This window comes from Polistes dominula, unplaced genomic scaffold (assembly GCF_049000335.1).
Source record: "Polistes dominula isolate Pdom_NZ unplaced genomic scaffold, Pdom_raw_medaka contig_77, whole genome shotgun sequence".
In the NCBI taxonomy this organism is placed as follows: domain Eukaryota; kingdom Metazoa; phylum Arthropoda; class Insecta; order Hymenoptera; family Vespidae; genus Polistes; species Polistes dominula.
Genome location: NW_028301152.1, coordinates 7,240,371 through 7,256,995, shown reverse-complemented (window position 1 = coordinate 7,256,995; position 16,625 = coordinate 7,240,371). Strand labels below are relative to the sequence as shown.

Here is a 16,625-nt window from a genome sequence, read left to right as displayed (position 1 = left end):
AAATATGTTGTTATTTATTAGGTAAGTATTTTGAAAAATTTTCTATTAATATTTTAACTTCATAATTTTTCATCTTTTTCATCCTGTTTTATTTTTGATTGTAAAAGAAAGAAATTCAATTCGTAAGACGACAAATTTGAAGGGAAATATTGTCTTTATTAACATAAACGTTTCGAATAGGGTTGGTAGAGGGTCGGGAAAGTCATTGGGGGCAACGTGGGTATATAAATGTATGGGGTACAAATAGTTGTTAATATTTTACCTTCATTAGGGTCGTAAAAAGAGCTTAAAAGAATATCGATGTAAAAAATAGAGATCGTTAAGATCGTTCAAACAGTCTTAACGATAGCATATTTTCCCCTACGTTTTCTCTTTCTCACACACTTGCACGCATACACACACACACACATACATACTCGTTAGCTATTTGTAATCTTACAGAGAGTCTGTCATCATTTTAAAAAAACAAGTCATTTTAAATATGATGCAACCTTTTGAAAGTGTAGTCTTTATACAACTCTAATTTACTATATTTCTCGCCGAAAATGATTAACACGACCGGCAATATAAGGCGTATCATCGTTTTCGCAATAACTGTTCCCTTAAAACGTAATACAAACCTCGCATACGACTCAATATGAGTCAATAGCAAAACGTAACTTTAAATGAAAAAAGGTTGGACTCAAGTTACGTTTAAATATAACATACATTCATTTAAATTCTATCAAACATATATCTTCATCATTTTTTTTTCTTTATCCACATGTTTTCATCCACATATATATGTTACCGTTATTTTTTGAAATTTGTTAATTCATGAAATAGCTAGGAATTATATGAAATAACTATATTGATTAGGTAAATTATGAAATAAGGCATGTGTACATAATTTAACTAGATAATATATGAATTTGAAATTGAAATTTTCTTGTCTCGTAATTATTCGTTTTATCTCATATTGTACTTTGAAAACAAAAATATTAAAGTTTATAAAATATAATTTAAATCCAAGGAAATGAAAAATTAATTTAATTTTTCTTTTGGAAAATGTTTAGAGATTTATTAGAACCTATCACTGGATTCAAAAATGTAAAACAAAAAAGTGTCTTTGTATAAAAAAAGGAAAAATACTGAACAATGTAATTTTTCATTGACTATGCCAAAATAATAATCCTTAATGGAATTATGATACAATAACTAGGCACCTAACATTATTTCACATAGTAACTAGTTATTTTGTGAAACAACTAATAAAAATGTATAACAAAATATCTTCTATATGTTTCCTTGGTCTAGTTACTTCATGTAATATCTAGTAAATTAATAAATTAACTCAATTAGACATTTTAACAGTAACATATATATAAAACTATATTTTATTATTTAAAACGTTGTCTATATGTACAAACTCATCATGGCACTACGTTTATTCGGTATCAAAATTCATTTCTTTTTTCTTTTTATGATGAAGAAAAGAAAAAAGAAAACATTCGTTAATCTATGTACACTTTGTTTTTTTTTGTTCGTTTTATGTTAGACAAAATCTCAGCCTCAATTGGTATTTATAAATGCACGAAATCTTTGTACAAATATAGAACCCAAATATTAATCAAAGACATACATATTTGATCACTCATCACACTCAAACTCATACTTATCTATATATACTTTTTGTTCGTACTTATTTACATGAGAAATAAAAATAAACTATGTAAATTCTCTCGTAAAAAATATTTCTCTCACTTCATGCATCCTGCTAAGGCTTTTACATGATTTATAAAATTAGGCCTCTTTTCTTTTTTTGATGGATTCATCAGTTTTCGTTAAAAATTAAGAGTTCAAACTCGTTGTTTTCTCGTACTTAACTCATCTTAATTACTTTAATTAAGTAGATATTCTCCGAAATGCACTTATTATCAATTGCTTGTTTACATTCTAGTATCAGTAAACATAATACCCGATATGTTTTTCTTTTTGGTCCCTTTTAAGGTGACCCAATGATTAAAAAAAGAAATGAATATCTTTTTTTTATCAATCCTTTCTCGATGATATAATTCTCATAATTTTGTAAAGTCTTGTGAAGTAATACTATAAAAAACGATATGAATGCAGTCGATCGTTTGTTCAATAGTACTTGTCCTGATCAAGGTCAGCACGAATATGTTGTTGACCATGACTATTGCGTTTCAATGTGGCAGACTCGTATTCCAAACTTTTTGGATACAATTTTGGGCTTCCAAGGCCGTTCACATTTGGATTGGTTTTTCCACGAAGCGTACCATTTCCATTCGTACTGCCAGAGAAACTGGGCTGTCTTTTAGCATTTACCTGTTGAATGTAATGAATTTTATTAATAATAATCTTTTACATCAAATGAGAATTATTTAATTGTTTATTTCCTACCTCTTTTAATGGCACTGTGACATAAGGGTTTTGTTTGCTGATGTAATGAGGACTACCAGGGACACGTGGTTTTCTTCGTTTTAAATAAAAGAAACAAAGAATCGCTGTTAAAGCAAGTCCAATGAAGAATCCAATGATGCAACTGCCTACTACAGCCCCTACAGATACGCTGGCAGTTTCTACGCTGGATGGTAATGCGTTTACATCTGGAATTGGTATCAAAATTAATCCTAATACTAAACGTATTATAACTGATTATATGGTCAATTAAAGTTCTGCATTTAATGCTATTGCTTTTTTTCATTTGACTTGATAACTATAATTATATATATTGTTTCATTTATTATTTAAACCAATGAAACAAATTGACTAAAATCCAGTCATCTGAATGGTTATTATTATTATTAAAAGTCATTTGTGAGTAAATTGTTTCCTTAAAGAATTGAATAACTTACCGTTGTCCGTGCAATCTGAAAGACAATCTCGAGTTTCACGACTAAGTCCTTGGCACATTCCACTGCCATGTTGAAGACATTGACGTTTTCGATGTTGTTGACGATCACTATCGCAAGGGGTCCAACGGGACCAGGTATCCCAACCAAGTAAAGAATCGCAACTAGGCATTTCACAGGTCTCTCTGACCAGTCTAGGTCCGTCACAGGTTTCTGGTCCGATGCACTCCCTTGTTCTAGTACGAACACCTACACCGCAGGTAGCTGAGCATTCGGACCAGTCCGTCCAACAGGACCATTGCCCTTCTACTACGCTATTTCCAAAAGTTGTTGTTCTGCATGGATGAGCATTACATATTCTTGTCTGCACGTTCATTCCTTCGCATGGTGGAGACTCGCACTGTCTTCTCTGCGTTTTCATTAAAATTAAAAACAATTTTTTTAGAGTTTTCTTTTTTTTTAAATCCACAAAAAATATTGTAACTTTTTAAAAACTATTCAAATATCTACTCTAAATCTTTTAAAATTTTCCCAATAATGTACACCTTAAAGGCTCAACGAAATAAAACATACATTTCAATATATAAATTCCCGAGTTATTGTAATCGAAAACGAGTACATATTGCATTCTGAGTGTTTATGAACTTGTCCTATAACAACATGTAAACAAACTATATCGATTTAAAAATAGCAAGTTTCGATATTTACTCTACGTTGTGAGCCTCCTCCACAAGGTCGATCGCAAGGATACCAAGCTGACCAGTCACTCCAACCACTTTCGACCACGCTATCTCCATATCCGTTGATGTTGGTTCGTAAACAAGAACCATCATCTCTACAATAACGCTCCTCCTCTTTAGCAAATTGCACTCTCACACTGGAGGGATCGTCTGTTTGAGCGCGACAGCTGAATCTAAAGCGCTTTTCAGTGTAACCCACGCTTCCATTTTGTATAGATGCGTTCACGGCTAACCAAGGTGTCCAGCCTGAGTATCTTCTAGTCTCACCGCATTGTTGAGTACATTCCTCGACCTACGTACAGATCAACATTATTATTTGCATTCCATTTATTTAACCAATCATCTCAAACATCTATTCATCCATTTTAATAAAGTTGACGGTATGTTAATATATTTCACCTGAAAGTCACATCCAATGCACTCGGCACCACCTTTCCTAGGCGAAGGATTGTCACAGGTTCTCCTTCTAATTCGAATACCTTGGAAACAAAAGAATCAGAGAGGTATTGTTAATAACAGATTGCGTTTGACGATTGATAATTATAATTAATGAGATAAAATGTCTTACCTCCGTTGCATGGACGAGAACAGGCATTCCATGGACCCCAAGAAGACCATTGTCCATTCTGAGGTGGTGGTGTAACTTTAGCTGGTGTAGGACAAGGTGGTAGATCGATACAAACGATATCATCATGATCATGTCCTACGCAGACTCGACCACCATAAGCTGGAGAAGGATTCGTGCAACTACGTCTACGTGTTTTCATGGCGAAGCCACAAGTTTGAGAACAGGCTGACCATGCGGACCATGTTGTCCAACCACCGTGGACAGTACAGTTGGTAACCCTGACACGTGCTCCAACGCAACCTGCACCACCATGTTGCGGAGGTGGATTGTTGCATTCTCTGGTTTGACATTGACAACTATCGGTGATCTGGAAATAAATTCAGATCGTAAGTTATCTCAGGAATTGAACATAATCCTCAAGTGATAGGATAATATATGCACCTCTTCGTGATCAAAGTAAGAGTGTGAATGAGAATGACCATGAGACGACAGATCTCCAGTACCATGTTGACAGGCTGACCAAGCACTCCATGCACTCCAACCACCATCGACTGGATCAGTGAGTACCGGACATTTTGTTACTTCCTGATGCCAGTGAGTGGCAATATGATTCTGCTTTGGTGCTTGGGCACACTTCATCAAGTGCTCGTTCCAACCGCAATAAGGTTCTTGTGCATTCAGGCATGCTTGACGACTTCGATGACGGTGGCATTGAACTGCCGGTATTCTAATTAATACCAATCATAACATAATTCGAATAAATATCAAATAAGATCAATATACACCTGTTAAACCTGTAGTTTAAATCAAACTTCATTTTACCTTAACAAACCAATTTCCATGCCAACATATAAACTTTGGGTATCCTTTAAAAACTGCAAAGTTGTTGGCATCGATGGAAGCGGACCCCAAACTTCGACTACACAAGTTTCCAGAGTCCTCGGAAGTACAGATATTTTTTTAATCAATCTCTCAGTTGTGGCAACATAAAGTACAGTTACTCCGCGATGTAATTTAGTTGGTGTCACATCTACAGCGATTTGTGTGAATCTTTCCAAAGTTACGGTATGCAATGGCTCCATCGTTGTGCTCTGAACAGCTTCATCCATTAATTGGTATATCTGATTGTCACTTAAATGACGAGTTGTGTTCGTTGGTAATGGACAATGCTCCCTGTTGTGATGAGAAACCGGTCGCCTTTCCCAAGCAGCCCCTAAGTTCTCTTGATGCTTGAAAGGCCCATTGAAACTTGCTATGATACTTGACATGTTGAATGCACAAATTGCAGAACCAGCTATTCCGTTACTGTAAAAACGACAATTTATTATAACGAAAAGAAAATATAAAATCATTGTTTTGTACTCTTTTGCTCGATTTTTCTTATGTTTTATTTTTTGATCATTAACAAAACTTAGCTTCACGTGAATGATACATCACTTTGTTATTTAATATTACCCTCATATTCATCCTCGTACGATTTATGGACAGACATAAAATTAACGTTAATGATATTTTTTGTTTATTTCTTCTTTTCATTTTCTTCATTTGTTTTATAAAAAAATGATTAAAAGTTAGTTAGTTTTTAACGTACATCGGAGTTGTGAAAGTCGCGTAAACTATTCTTTCTTCGGGATGATAGACAGCACCCTGGATCTCATCATAATAGAAAGGGAACTCGCCCGGAAGGGAACAATTCAAACGAGCCTTGCTGAAACTCATCCAGACGTCCTTCATCATGACCTGCCCACCTCGATCGTTTTTACAAACCCGTGCTATTCTCGAATATATTTTCTGTAACGAAAAACATTTAACGCTTCGTTAAATCCTTAGGCATGCTATTCACAATTGTACTGAGAGTCAAATTATACGATTATCTTCGTGTAACGCAATAATGTCTTTGACAATGGATGTCAAAATATAAAGAAAAGAAAGATAAATCGATTTTACCTTGCCACAATTGATATATTCCACTGCGGTCTCACGAAACAAAAAATATACATGATCTTCGGTTTCGAAACTACCAACGAATTGTGGATCGTTCAGCCATCTGAAAACAATGATAAATAATTCGGTGTATTTAGATATAATTAATTAATAAATAAACAAAGTAGCATAGAAAAGGTTATATGAGAAATATTAGAATGAAAGAGTACAAATTTCATTACCTAGAATCGTACTGATGAGTCCTCAGATTTGGTGACGCAAGAGTCCTGTAGATCGCAGGATCGGAACCAGAAAAATCAGTTGGTGCACCAGCAAACAGTCCACCTGAACCTCTGGCTAAAAGTGCAGTTACGTTGGCATGTGGTGAATAAGGACACATCGCAACACCTGACATTTCGCTCGTCACACTGGTGATATTTTCAATCTTCGTTTGTGGAAAATAATGAAACGATCTCATTTAGTTATTAACAATTAGTTCGTTTTCAAAGAGGTTACAAATTCAAATGAATTATACCTCTCTCCAGGTACACCAAGGACTGAAGGCATAAGTACCACAGGTGAATAAACTTTTCCCATTACTGAGAAGTACTTTGATGTAATTGTGACAATCCTCAGTACTTTGGCCTTTGTTCTGGCAGGTATTAATTTTATCTTCCGGTGCGGTCCAAGAGGCATGTTCCAAAGATGTTAAAGACGTCAACGTTAAGCGGTACAAATTATCTCTGGAAAGGTACAAGTTAGTAAGGTTTAATCAATTTTACCAAAACATAGCATTTTAACGGGTTGATAAAAGTTAAAAGAAAAAAATGCCAAGCGAATTCCTAGAGAAAATCGATTAACCGTATCCACCTGAATAAGTAGACGTAATACGAGAGCGGCGACAGAATGAGATCAAGAAAAATATGAAAGAAAGAAAGGAAGGAGGGAAACGAAGAAAGATTGGAAAAGGGAAAGAAAGAGAGAGAAGCTGCAACGAAGCATAAACGGCGCCTACGTGGGCGCAACCGCCGCGCGATAGTTCCACCAAGTAATTATTATTTAAGTGGAATATAACTGCGGCTAGGCAGTTGCGTGCCAATTAATAAAATCGTGCCGTGCCGCGGATCTTTCGCCCACGTGTAGCCCTATGAATCTATAAGTATTGCATAATTGTGTAGCCATTTGTATAAGTTTATGCCAATCGTATAGTAACACTACAATTATCTGTCAAATATCTTTCGAAAATGGTAATTGTATTTTCTTTAAATCTGATACAGCTAACAACTTTTTAAAACCCATTTCCATTCACGGATGGAATATTTAGTGAAAATACGATGTTGATGTATTTAGAGCTCATGGTCAGATGCATATGGGTTAGTAGAATTTTGTATATCAATTAAAAAATAATTAAATTACGATAAAAATCAAAATACAGACGCATCAATGATATTTGCAACATAATTTTCGTGATTGTAAAAGTTCGTATCAAAAACTTGTAAAAATCGAACACGAAGTTATCTAATATATATATATTAGTTTTATCTGATTTAGAAGAACATGCATTCTTGGTCAGCAAGTTAAAGAAAAATCCTATCGAAGGTAAGATTTATTTACGCTAACTGCATAATCTCGAAGCAGGTGTGACTAGCACGGTAGGCGACGTTCGATTTATTGCAATTGCCATGCAGGCTCGTTAGCGTCACCGTCAACTTAACGTGAACGCGAGCGTGGAGACTCGCTTGTGTCGATAGGTTAATTTGTACTGATTTTATGACGATTGTCATTCTAATGTCGCCGATATCGATTTGTATTAATGCAAGTATCGAGATAATGCTGGACATGACTTTTGCAAATATCGTTTTACTTGAAAATTCTAATCATTTCTACAAGGTTTCTTTTATTCTACTGACATATTCTTTTGATTATAATAAAGAAAAATGTTTATGCAAATATGACTTCCCAAATGGTTCCATAGTTTCAACCGGTTCAAGATTGTATACTTTTTTCTTTGATAAAAGAAGTTTATTTACAAATCTTGTTGAGTATTTAATTCTGAACAAATTAACGTAAAAGAAAAAAATAATACAATAGCATTTTACTTTTAAAGTTAATAAAAGAGGAGAATCTTTACCTGGCTATAATTAAAAATATTTCTGGACCCATGTTTAAACTTTATTCATTATTATAATGATGGGAATATGTCTGTAAAGTTTTTACAACTTTCTAGAATACCCTATAGTTTTAGATTCTTAATTAGTATATCGAAAAATAAGAGGTGAATATAATATATTTAGTACAAATAAAAATTTGTTAGTATTTTAAATGGGTAGTTATTTTTAAGTTAATTTTAATAGTTAGCATTTATAATGGGTCTAGGGTTACGTCAAAATTATGTTAGGATTACATATTAATATTTTATGACAAATACAAACCATTCATTATATATGCTGATATTTTATTATAAATATTGATCATTTATTTATAACACTGACTACAAATATATACAAATACTGACCCAATAAACAGTAGTCAGTTTTAATTTCCTTATCGTTATTCTTAAAGACATTCATTATCGAATGTAAGTGTATTATATAATGTTACATTTAGATTTCTAAACGATATTTAAAATAGTGTTCTTAGTTAGATCGATCTATCGATCGATTGATCGTAGGAAGCCTTGGAAAAAAGATCAAGCGCCGTGTCCTCGCTCAGCTATCAATTGACCGGTTAACAAAGCGTAGGAGATAAGTGAGTCGTGTACGTAAGTAGATAGTACTCACAGTACGCTACTTATTCGACGAGTGGCCATATTGAAACAGATTGCTTCCTGCTCAGTGAACAAATACTCTCTTACCCCCTGCTGCGTGTGATGCTCTGACGATGACTTCTACTCAATTAGCTATTTCTTTTTAATGTTTCCTTTATTTTTGATCCAACCCTGAGACACTATTCTAACGAGTTGAAATACTAAACAGCAAGAAAACAATATACTAACAAAGTATAAATTGTCTAAAAAGTTCCTACCGATTTACAAATATACAAATGTTGTTTGTGAACCTTTTTTTTTTAAATAAAATTGACACTAACTTTTTGATCAATCCAATACATAATCTCAAATTTTTGAAATAATGCTAAAGAACGGTGAGAGAGTGTACATACATGTGTAATCAAAGTGTTTCATTTAAATTAGGATCGATGTTAATTAAGAATTAACAAGATACTTTCACTCGTTTCATCGAGGTCTCGTGATTTTATTCTGGATGATCAGGGATTTGAATTATGGATGAAGTATCTCTACATACAATAGACCCGTATGTATGTACATAATATATACACAGAGAATTAATTTCATTCATCCGATCTTTAAATGGCACGTTTACGTTGCCTTTGACAACTTTCATTCATGTCCATTTCATGTTCATTCTTGAACAAAAGGATTTCACGTTTGTACATGAACGATAGTTCAGAAAGTTTTCAGAAGCAGGGTTGAAGGAATATGTATACGAAGATTCATGAAGAAAGTTCATCAATTTAACACTAGATTTACGAATTGAGCCAATTTGACTCATTGAACATTTGATTATTTTATATATTTATAAAATTTAAATACTATTTTTTGAAAACTTATTGGTTTTTAGTTACGTAATGAAATATACGTAAATATTAGTTCAATTCCTTTACTCAATCCTTTATTCAAACAATGTTATTACGTCATTAAAAAATAATGAACAAAACATCCGTAAATCTAGTGTTAAGATGGTTTTTGAAGTTATTTTAAATCTAAAAGTTTCTATGAATATATGGGCCTGGTTTTGAAAGGTTGGATTATATTACAAAAATAAGGTTCTCAGATTTTCATGCCAAAGTGAATGATTTTTCGTTTTAAGATATCGTTATGATTGTTTAAGATTGGTTGGTCTGTGTAAAGTATACGGTGTTCAAATAGATTCGATTTTTTTCGTTTTTCCTTTTTTCTTTTGATAAATTAGGTTTTTCTTTCAGCTTATAGGTAATTCCCAATAGGATAACATTTTAGGGGAGTTAGATTTGGGGATTTAGGTTTTATGTATAACATATGTTTGTATTTCTTTATTTTCTTTTCCTATTATTGATATTACAATTGTTTAATATTTCAAATATTGATAGTAATAAATTTGATGAAGATATTAAACTTGAATGAGATATTGTTTATTAAAATGTCTTCAATTTAATTTAGAATTAGTAATGTAATAAATCTTTGACCCTTTTAGGGATTTGTATTTAATCGATGGGTGATTTAAAATTTTTGGATGTAAGATGCCATAGTAGCACAAAATATTGAAGAATATTGAATATATGTGTATTTAATATTAAAAAGAGATTTAATGTCTTAGCAATTAACTGTTTTCATGTTTTTGTAAGTCTTGCTCAATTAACTGTTACTTATAGGTAAACAAAAAATATAGGAAGGGTTTATAAACCTATGAACATGATTAACAACCTCAACAATATTTTGTGCTACTAGGGTGATTTTTTTATTTATTAGGATAGTATGCACGAACTATTGGTAAGTTTATTAATTTAATAATAATTTGAAGTATCAGATTTGAAATAGATGATTATTCTTAGTGTATCACCTAGTATATTTGATTATTTTTCACTATACCTTTCAACGCCGCGAGCGTTCGATAAGCCGTTCGGGATCCAGCTACGTGACGTGACGTGACGTTAGGCGTGCACGAGAAACAAATAGGAATGTAAATCGTGGCGCCGTCGCGCACGGATACGGACGAATACGGACGACGGGTGTTTTACGGGTTTTCGAAACGTCCTACGGCACTTTCTGCACCTGAGCTTGCGTCTCGACTAAGAATAGCATTCTGAATAAAACTTGCAAATCGACAAGAAATTCGGCAAGAAATTCCTGATGCATTGGTTTACTTGGAGAAAAGTGAAATATGCTTTCTCTTAAGAAAAATCTCTACTTTCTCCGCTCGAGTCGATCTCGTAATCATTTCCGGGATCTAATCCTAAGCTTATCTTAAGCCAATGATGGATTAACTGCTATTTTCATAGTCAGATATTCTGTGGGGATCCTAAAACTGACAATATTGTTTGTGTGTTGTTTTAATTTTTATATTAAACATTAATTTGGTAATTGGTAATTTTAGGAAAGAAATTATTCCATGTCATCAGCTATTATTTTACAATTAAATATGCAATTTGAAGCAACTTGAAGTAACTTTATTTATATATAAATAATTTAAAACAAATGCAAATACAAGTTAATTCATGATTGCTCAATTAACTGTTACTTATAGGTAAACAAAAAATAGGAAGGGTTTATAAACCTATGAACATGATCAACAACCTCTATAATCTTTAAATGGTCTCCTTAAATTACGTAATACGTAAAAGTTATAAAATAAAATGATATCACACACACGAGTAAATAAGCATGCGTGACTTGGAAAGGAAGGGCATGAGGACAGTTTCTCCTCTAACACTAGCTAGTTTGTTCAGTTTCGCTTTGCTTTTGCTTTTGCTTTGCTTTTTAGTCGTGGCCGCGAAAAACCGTGGGCCGCAGAGCGTTCTGCCCACGTGTTAGATGCCGCCAGGCCCCGTCGACGTCGTTCTACGTACGTTTATATTTACTTGCAAAGCTTTGATACGCACTTTACATATGGCTACTCGTATATATCTAATGTTTCTCACGAGTTAACCTGTAAAAACTAAAGAGACAGGAGTGCCAGCAAGCAATCGCTAATAAGACCGATAATAGAGATTTCCATTTATTTTATGCACTTTCTTTCTTAGACTTTAACAAATTGATTCTAATCAATAGCCTATTTGTTAATTAATTACACTCGATTAACAAGTGATTCTTCTCCAAGTTTTGTATTCACGATCCATAGGATCCATTAAAGGTAAGGAATGTGGAATTCGTTCTTGTAATTTATGTTGTTGAATGTACGAAGGATTTTATTTATTGTCACTTGTTTGATCATTTGAACAGTTTACTTTTAAAGTGGCATTAGTCAGTTTGTTTTTCGATTGAAATATATTTTAAGGGTTTGTATTTTAACGTGACTAAGAATATTCATGACAATTTTTCAAAATATTTACTTGTATTTGTTATCTCGGATATTAATTCGCTAATATAGGAATTTTTATATTTTTGTTTTATTTTTTTGTTATAATATTGTAAAATAATTTATATCACTTTCTAAATAAAGTTATTTTTATGACAAATAAAGGGAATGCATTTATATGAAATCAAAACTGTTCTCTTTCATTTACATTTTACGTGAAAAGTAATTAATTGATACAAAGGAAAGGATTGGTTGATTTTTGAAAAAAGTTAATCGTTTTAATAGAAACAAAAGGCAATTGTGTCTGACAGGCGTATCGATTAATTGATATAATTGAGTAAACAGGAATTCTTTTTGAAATCATTTTCTTCTATTTAAAAGGAAAACATATTCAACTCGAAAATTCAGCAAATAATCAAATTTTGAAGAATTTCATTTTGGTTGTTACCCATTGATTGATTTTAAGAGGATTAAATTGATTTCTAAAAATTCTTTTTTTTTCTACTTTGTGTTGTAATTAGCAGGCTATAAAAAATAAAAAATAAATGTTTCTTTTTAGAACATTTATGATCATTATTTATGAAATTTTTTATAAATAGTTATAATCAAAAGTAATAATAATATTTTATTAATGTTATTTTATTTATATGAAATTTTTGTTGGTGGTATGAAATTACAATGAAACAGTATAATTCAAATAAAAGCTTCAAATTTAAGTTGCTGCTTGGAAATAAATTAGAATCAATCAATGGGATAAGAATATTGAATATGAGGTACCATGAGACACCATTTATTGTTATAAAGAAGTGTTGTAATATTAGGTAATGTTATAACTATTAAAACAAATATCAATATCATCCGTATGAGCTGATCTTTTACGTGGGAACGTTTGTTTCATTGAAGCACCATTAAGTTTGTTTTTACTTGTCACAAGTATTCATACTCACTTTCAAAGAAGCTTTGTATTAATCTTTGAGGTAAGTTATTTGATTAGTTTCTTTTATCGTTTGCATGAAAAACATTAAGAAACTTTTTTCATTGTTAAATTCATTTAATTATTTTTTTTTCTAGTAAAGATATGCTGCTAACATGTAACCTTATATGAAACCCTAAATCATTTCTGATATGAAGTATACGAAAAATACAAAAGAGTATAGTAACAAAAATAGGAATTATTGGGTTGGCAACTAAGTGATTATGGATTTTGTCCACAATATAGATAGATGGCTTTTTAAAATCAGCAATGACTTAGTGATAACCCAATATATGAAAACGCATGTTTATTTTATTTGTAGTACCATTTTAAAGGCCATGTTAATGGATAATATGTTCAATGCATCATATCTAACAATTAGTTAAATAATAGTTGTAATTTTTAATTTTAATTTTAAACAGGGTTCCACATATTACAAATAATTTTTTAAAACAAGTAATTTGTCACTTTGAATCACATTGAATTAAAAAACGTAATGTTTTTTGTATGACAACCGAAAAAGTACTTAAAACATTGAATATTTTCTGATATTTATTGAAACATAAATGGGGTCTCATATTCGGTGCTGTTACCAAGTTTTCTCTCTTTCTCTCTCTGTTTTTGTCTTTTAAAATCCTACGTTCATATCTCAACTTAACGGCACAGTGGCTGGATTAGCAATCGTGAAATATAAATACGTGCGTTCACACGCGTTTTATATATGCGTGTTCGTGATCACTGACATATGAGGAATGAGGGGTGTGCACAAAGTGCCCTTCTCTCTCTCTCTCTCTCTTTTTCTTTCTTCACTGTCCAAGTATAATATATAGAAAGAACCATATTGCGTTATAGGCGCGGGCCAAGCTGGCGCCGTTTGTGACATTCTCTTCTTTTCTTTTTTCCTCCTTGAAGGTAGTAGTGCCCTTCTTTCTTCTAAAACCCGTGGTTGTTATTTCTCAGAATCCGTGTTCACTCATTCTCAGATATTACTATCATTAACACCTCGATTTTTTATCAAATTAATTCTTTGTTAATTTTATTAAGTTGCTCATAAAGTCAGTGAAGATTAAACAGTTAATATTTTATAATAATTATTTATATCTTTGTTTGTATTGGTCTTTAAATACTTGAAATATCTTGAAATTTTCTTTATATTTTAGTTTTTATTAAAATTACAATTTAAATAGCAAATAGGTAAGCGCTTTTTCTGTGTGATGAATATATTTATTGTAAAAAAATACCCTTTTTTCGTAATAAGTATACTCGTAAATCAAACCTAATTTGTTATTTAAGTATAATATTAACCATTTTTATTGCATATTGATATTTTATTATAAATATTTATTAATAATTGAAAATACTAATTCTATTGATCTAATAAATAGCAGTCATTAATCTTTTTTAATTTCATTCCTCATTTAAAAGTCCGATAAAACTGTTTGGCATTTGATGTTTTAAAAAAAAAGAAAAATACGACAAATCTCGGTAATCTCACCCCTTATTTCTGTCTTTTTCTCTCTCACTCTTTTACTTTTGTGTGAAAGATCAAGACAAAGACAGAATAGGGAGATTGATTACACTGCAAGAATGCACAATAAACATTGCGCAAGTGTGATAATATCGATCGTTGAGTGATTAAACCTGTCAAATCTGGTAATGAGGTCATTTTCATTAACAGTTTTTTATTAATCAGCTATTTAACGGTTCATTGGATCAATGACTAAAAATTATATTAAGGAAAATAGATTAAAGTGAAAATTGATTTTTGATGAAAATGATTTTAAGGAATAATTTGTCAATGATTTGATGATGAGCTATTATCGATACATTTTAATCGAATTAATATAAGAGCGTTTACGTGACAATTTTTTCTTAATTAAAATGCACGTTACTATTTAGAATTTTAGTGTTTTTTATTTTATTATATTTTAACTAGTAAAAAATAATTTTATTTATAGAAAAAAAGACTTTTTTTTAGTAAATGAATTCTGCAGTTTGATTGATACAAAACAAGAAATTTTTATTGTATTCTTATTGAATATGATTGTAGTTATAAATTAGACTTCATTAAAAAAAATTATGTTAACAATTGACAGAGTGGTTTAGTAGTCAAAGTTTAAAGATCAAAATTTAGCTATTTATTTACAGCTTATTCTTCTATTTTATTTTGTATTCATATTTGATGACATTAATAAATAAAACTAAAAAGCAAAAGACAAACTTTATCACAAATATCATTATAGCTTATTGTCATTTGAAAGTTACAAAGTTATATCATATGCAAATAGTAATAAAATGATGTGATATTAAAAAAAAATATATATAATACGTTTGATATACTAATGAACTATTATGTACATTTTTTCTGGTTTCGTAAACACGATAGAATAAATAATGATGATTGCACAAGATGATTCCTTTGATTTTTATCTGCAGACATCTTGCAAAAGTATTTAGTTGGAAATTTAAGGTTAGGACTGATAACCGTTATCAAGAATATTACTGATTAATAAGAAGATATTCTATAACAAGACATATATCATTTCGTGGAAAAAATATTTAATTATTTAATAAAATATCAATTATATTGGGTTGTTCAGAAAGTGATTTCGTTTTTTTTGTGAAAATGAAGACAATTTTCACTTCCAGGTTAAACTTAGGCCTTTCAAGTTGGCTTAAACAGTTGAATTTGATAAATTTAACCTCTAACCGATCTTACGTTTTGATATTTGCTGGTTTGCATTAACTAATGACTTTATTGTGTCCAGAAAAAACGAAATTACTTTCCGAAAAACCCAATTGATTTGAAAGTTGGTCCATAGAGGGGTTAAATACTTCTTTCAACTTGTGTTAGTACATTGACATCGAAGGGATAATAAAAGTGGACAGTTGGTATGATAATCTCGACTTCCGGAATATATACGATGTCGTATAATCTCGTCGAAGTCTCTCTCGTAAATCTTTGATCAGTTCGAACGATAGATCGAGAGTCAGGATCCAAACTATCGGCAGTATGTTGCGTTCACTTCTCTTCTGGCAACCTGTACGCGAGCCCGAAGGACACGCTTCGTGATCGACGTGCGTACCCGTGTACACATATATATAAATATATATATGTATATAAAGTTGATATGGATTCCTATACAGTCGAATGTACAGGGTGTTCCCTTTATTTTGACAAAAATTGAATTATTTTCTTAATAATTTCATCGTCAAAATGAATCAAAAGAACTTTTTCTAAACGCGCGCGCGCGCGTGTGTGTGTGTGTGTGGGAAAGATAGGCATAGGTGTTTATTCAGATAAATATATAGGTTCCTAAGTTCAAAACTTTTTAACCTATCTATTTTTATTTTTTCTGTAGAAAATTTATTTTTTATTTTCATCTGTAAAGAACTGGTATATGAAATGCATGTGAAACGTTTTCGTTTTCTTTAGAACGTTTAAGTATTGGGTTTTATTACTTGAATAGCGCATGGTTCTAATGAACCCCTATA

General features: G+C 31.6%; 1 protein-coding gene across 1 annotated transcript in view; it reads right to left on the bottom strand.

The window, feature by feature from the left end:
- Window positions 1-135: 135 nt before the first annotated feature.
- Window positions 136-16,625, bottom strand: part of Sema5c (Semaphorin 5c) — an 80,430-nt gene continuing 63,940 nt past the window's right edge. The window contains exons 4-15 of the mRNA XM_015325726.2: window positions 6,622-6,829; window positions 6,329-6,531; window positions 6,111-6,210; window positions 5,755-5,954; window positions 4,986-5,468; window positions 4,605-4,890; window positions 4,164-4,530; window positions 3,995-4,074; window positions 3,564-3,887; window positions 2,859-3,264; window positions 2,404-2,609; window positions 136-2,328 (exon numbers count right to left, since the gene is read on the bottom strand). Coding sequence (XP_015181212.1) covers window positions 2,125-2,328; window positions 2,404-2,609; window positions 2,859-3,264; window positions 3,564-3,887; window positions 3,995-4,074; window positions 4,164-4,530; window positions 4,605-4,890; window positions 4,986-5,468; window positions 5,755-5,954; window positions 6,111-6,210; window positions 6,329-6,531; window positions 6,622-6,829 — 3,067 coding nt within the window. The 3' untranslated portion in view covers window positions 136-2,124. The remainder of the gene's footprint in view (window positions 2,329-2,403; window positions 2,610-2,858; window positions 3,265-3,563; window positions 3,888-3,994; window positions 4,075-4,163; window positions 4,531-4,604; window positions 4,891-4,985; window positions 5,469-5,754; window positions 5,955-6,110; window positions 6,211-6,328; window positions 6,532-6,621; window positions 6,830-16,625) is intronic.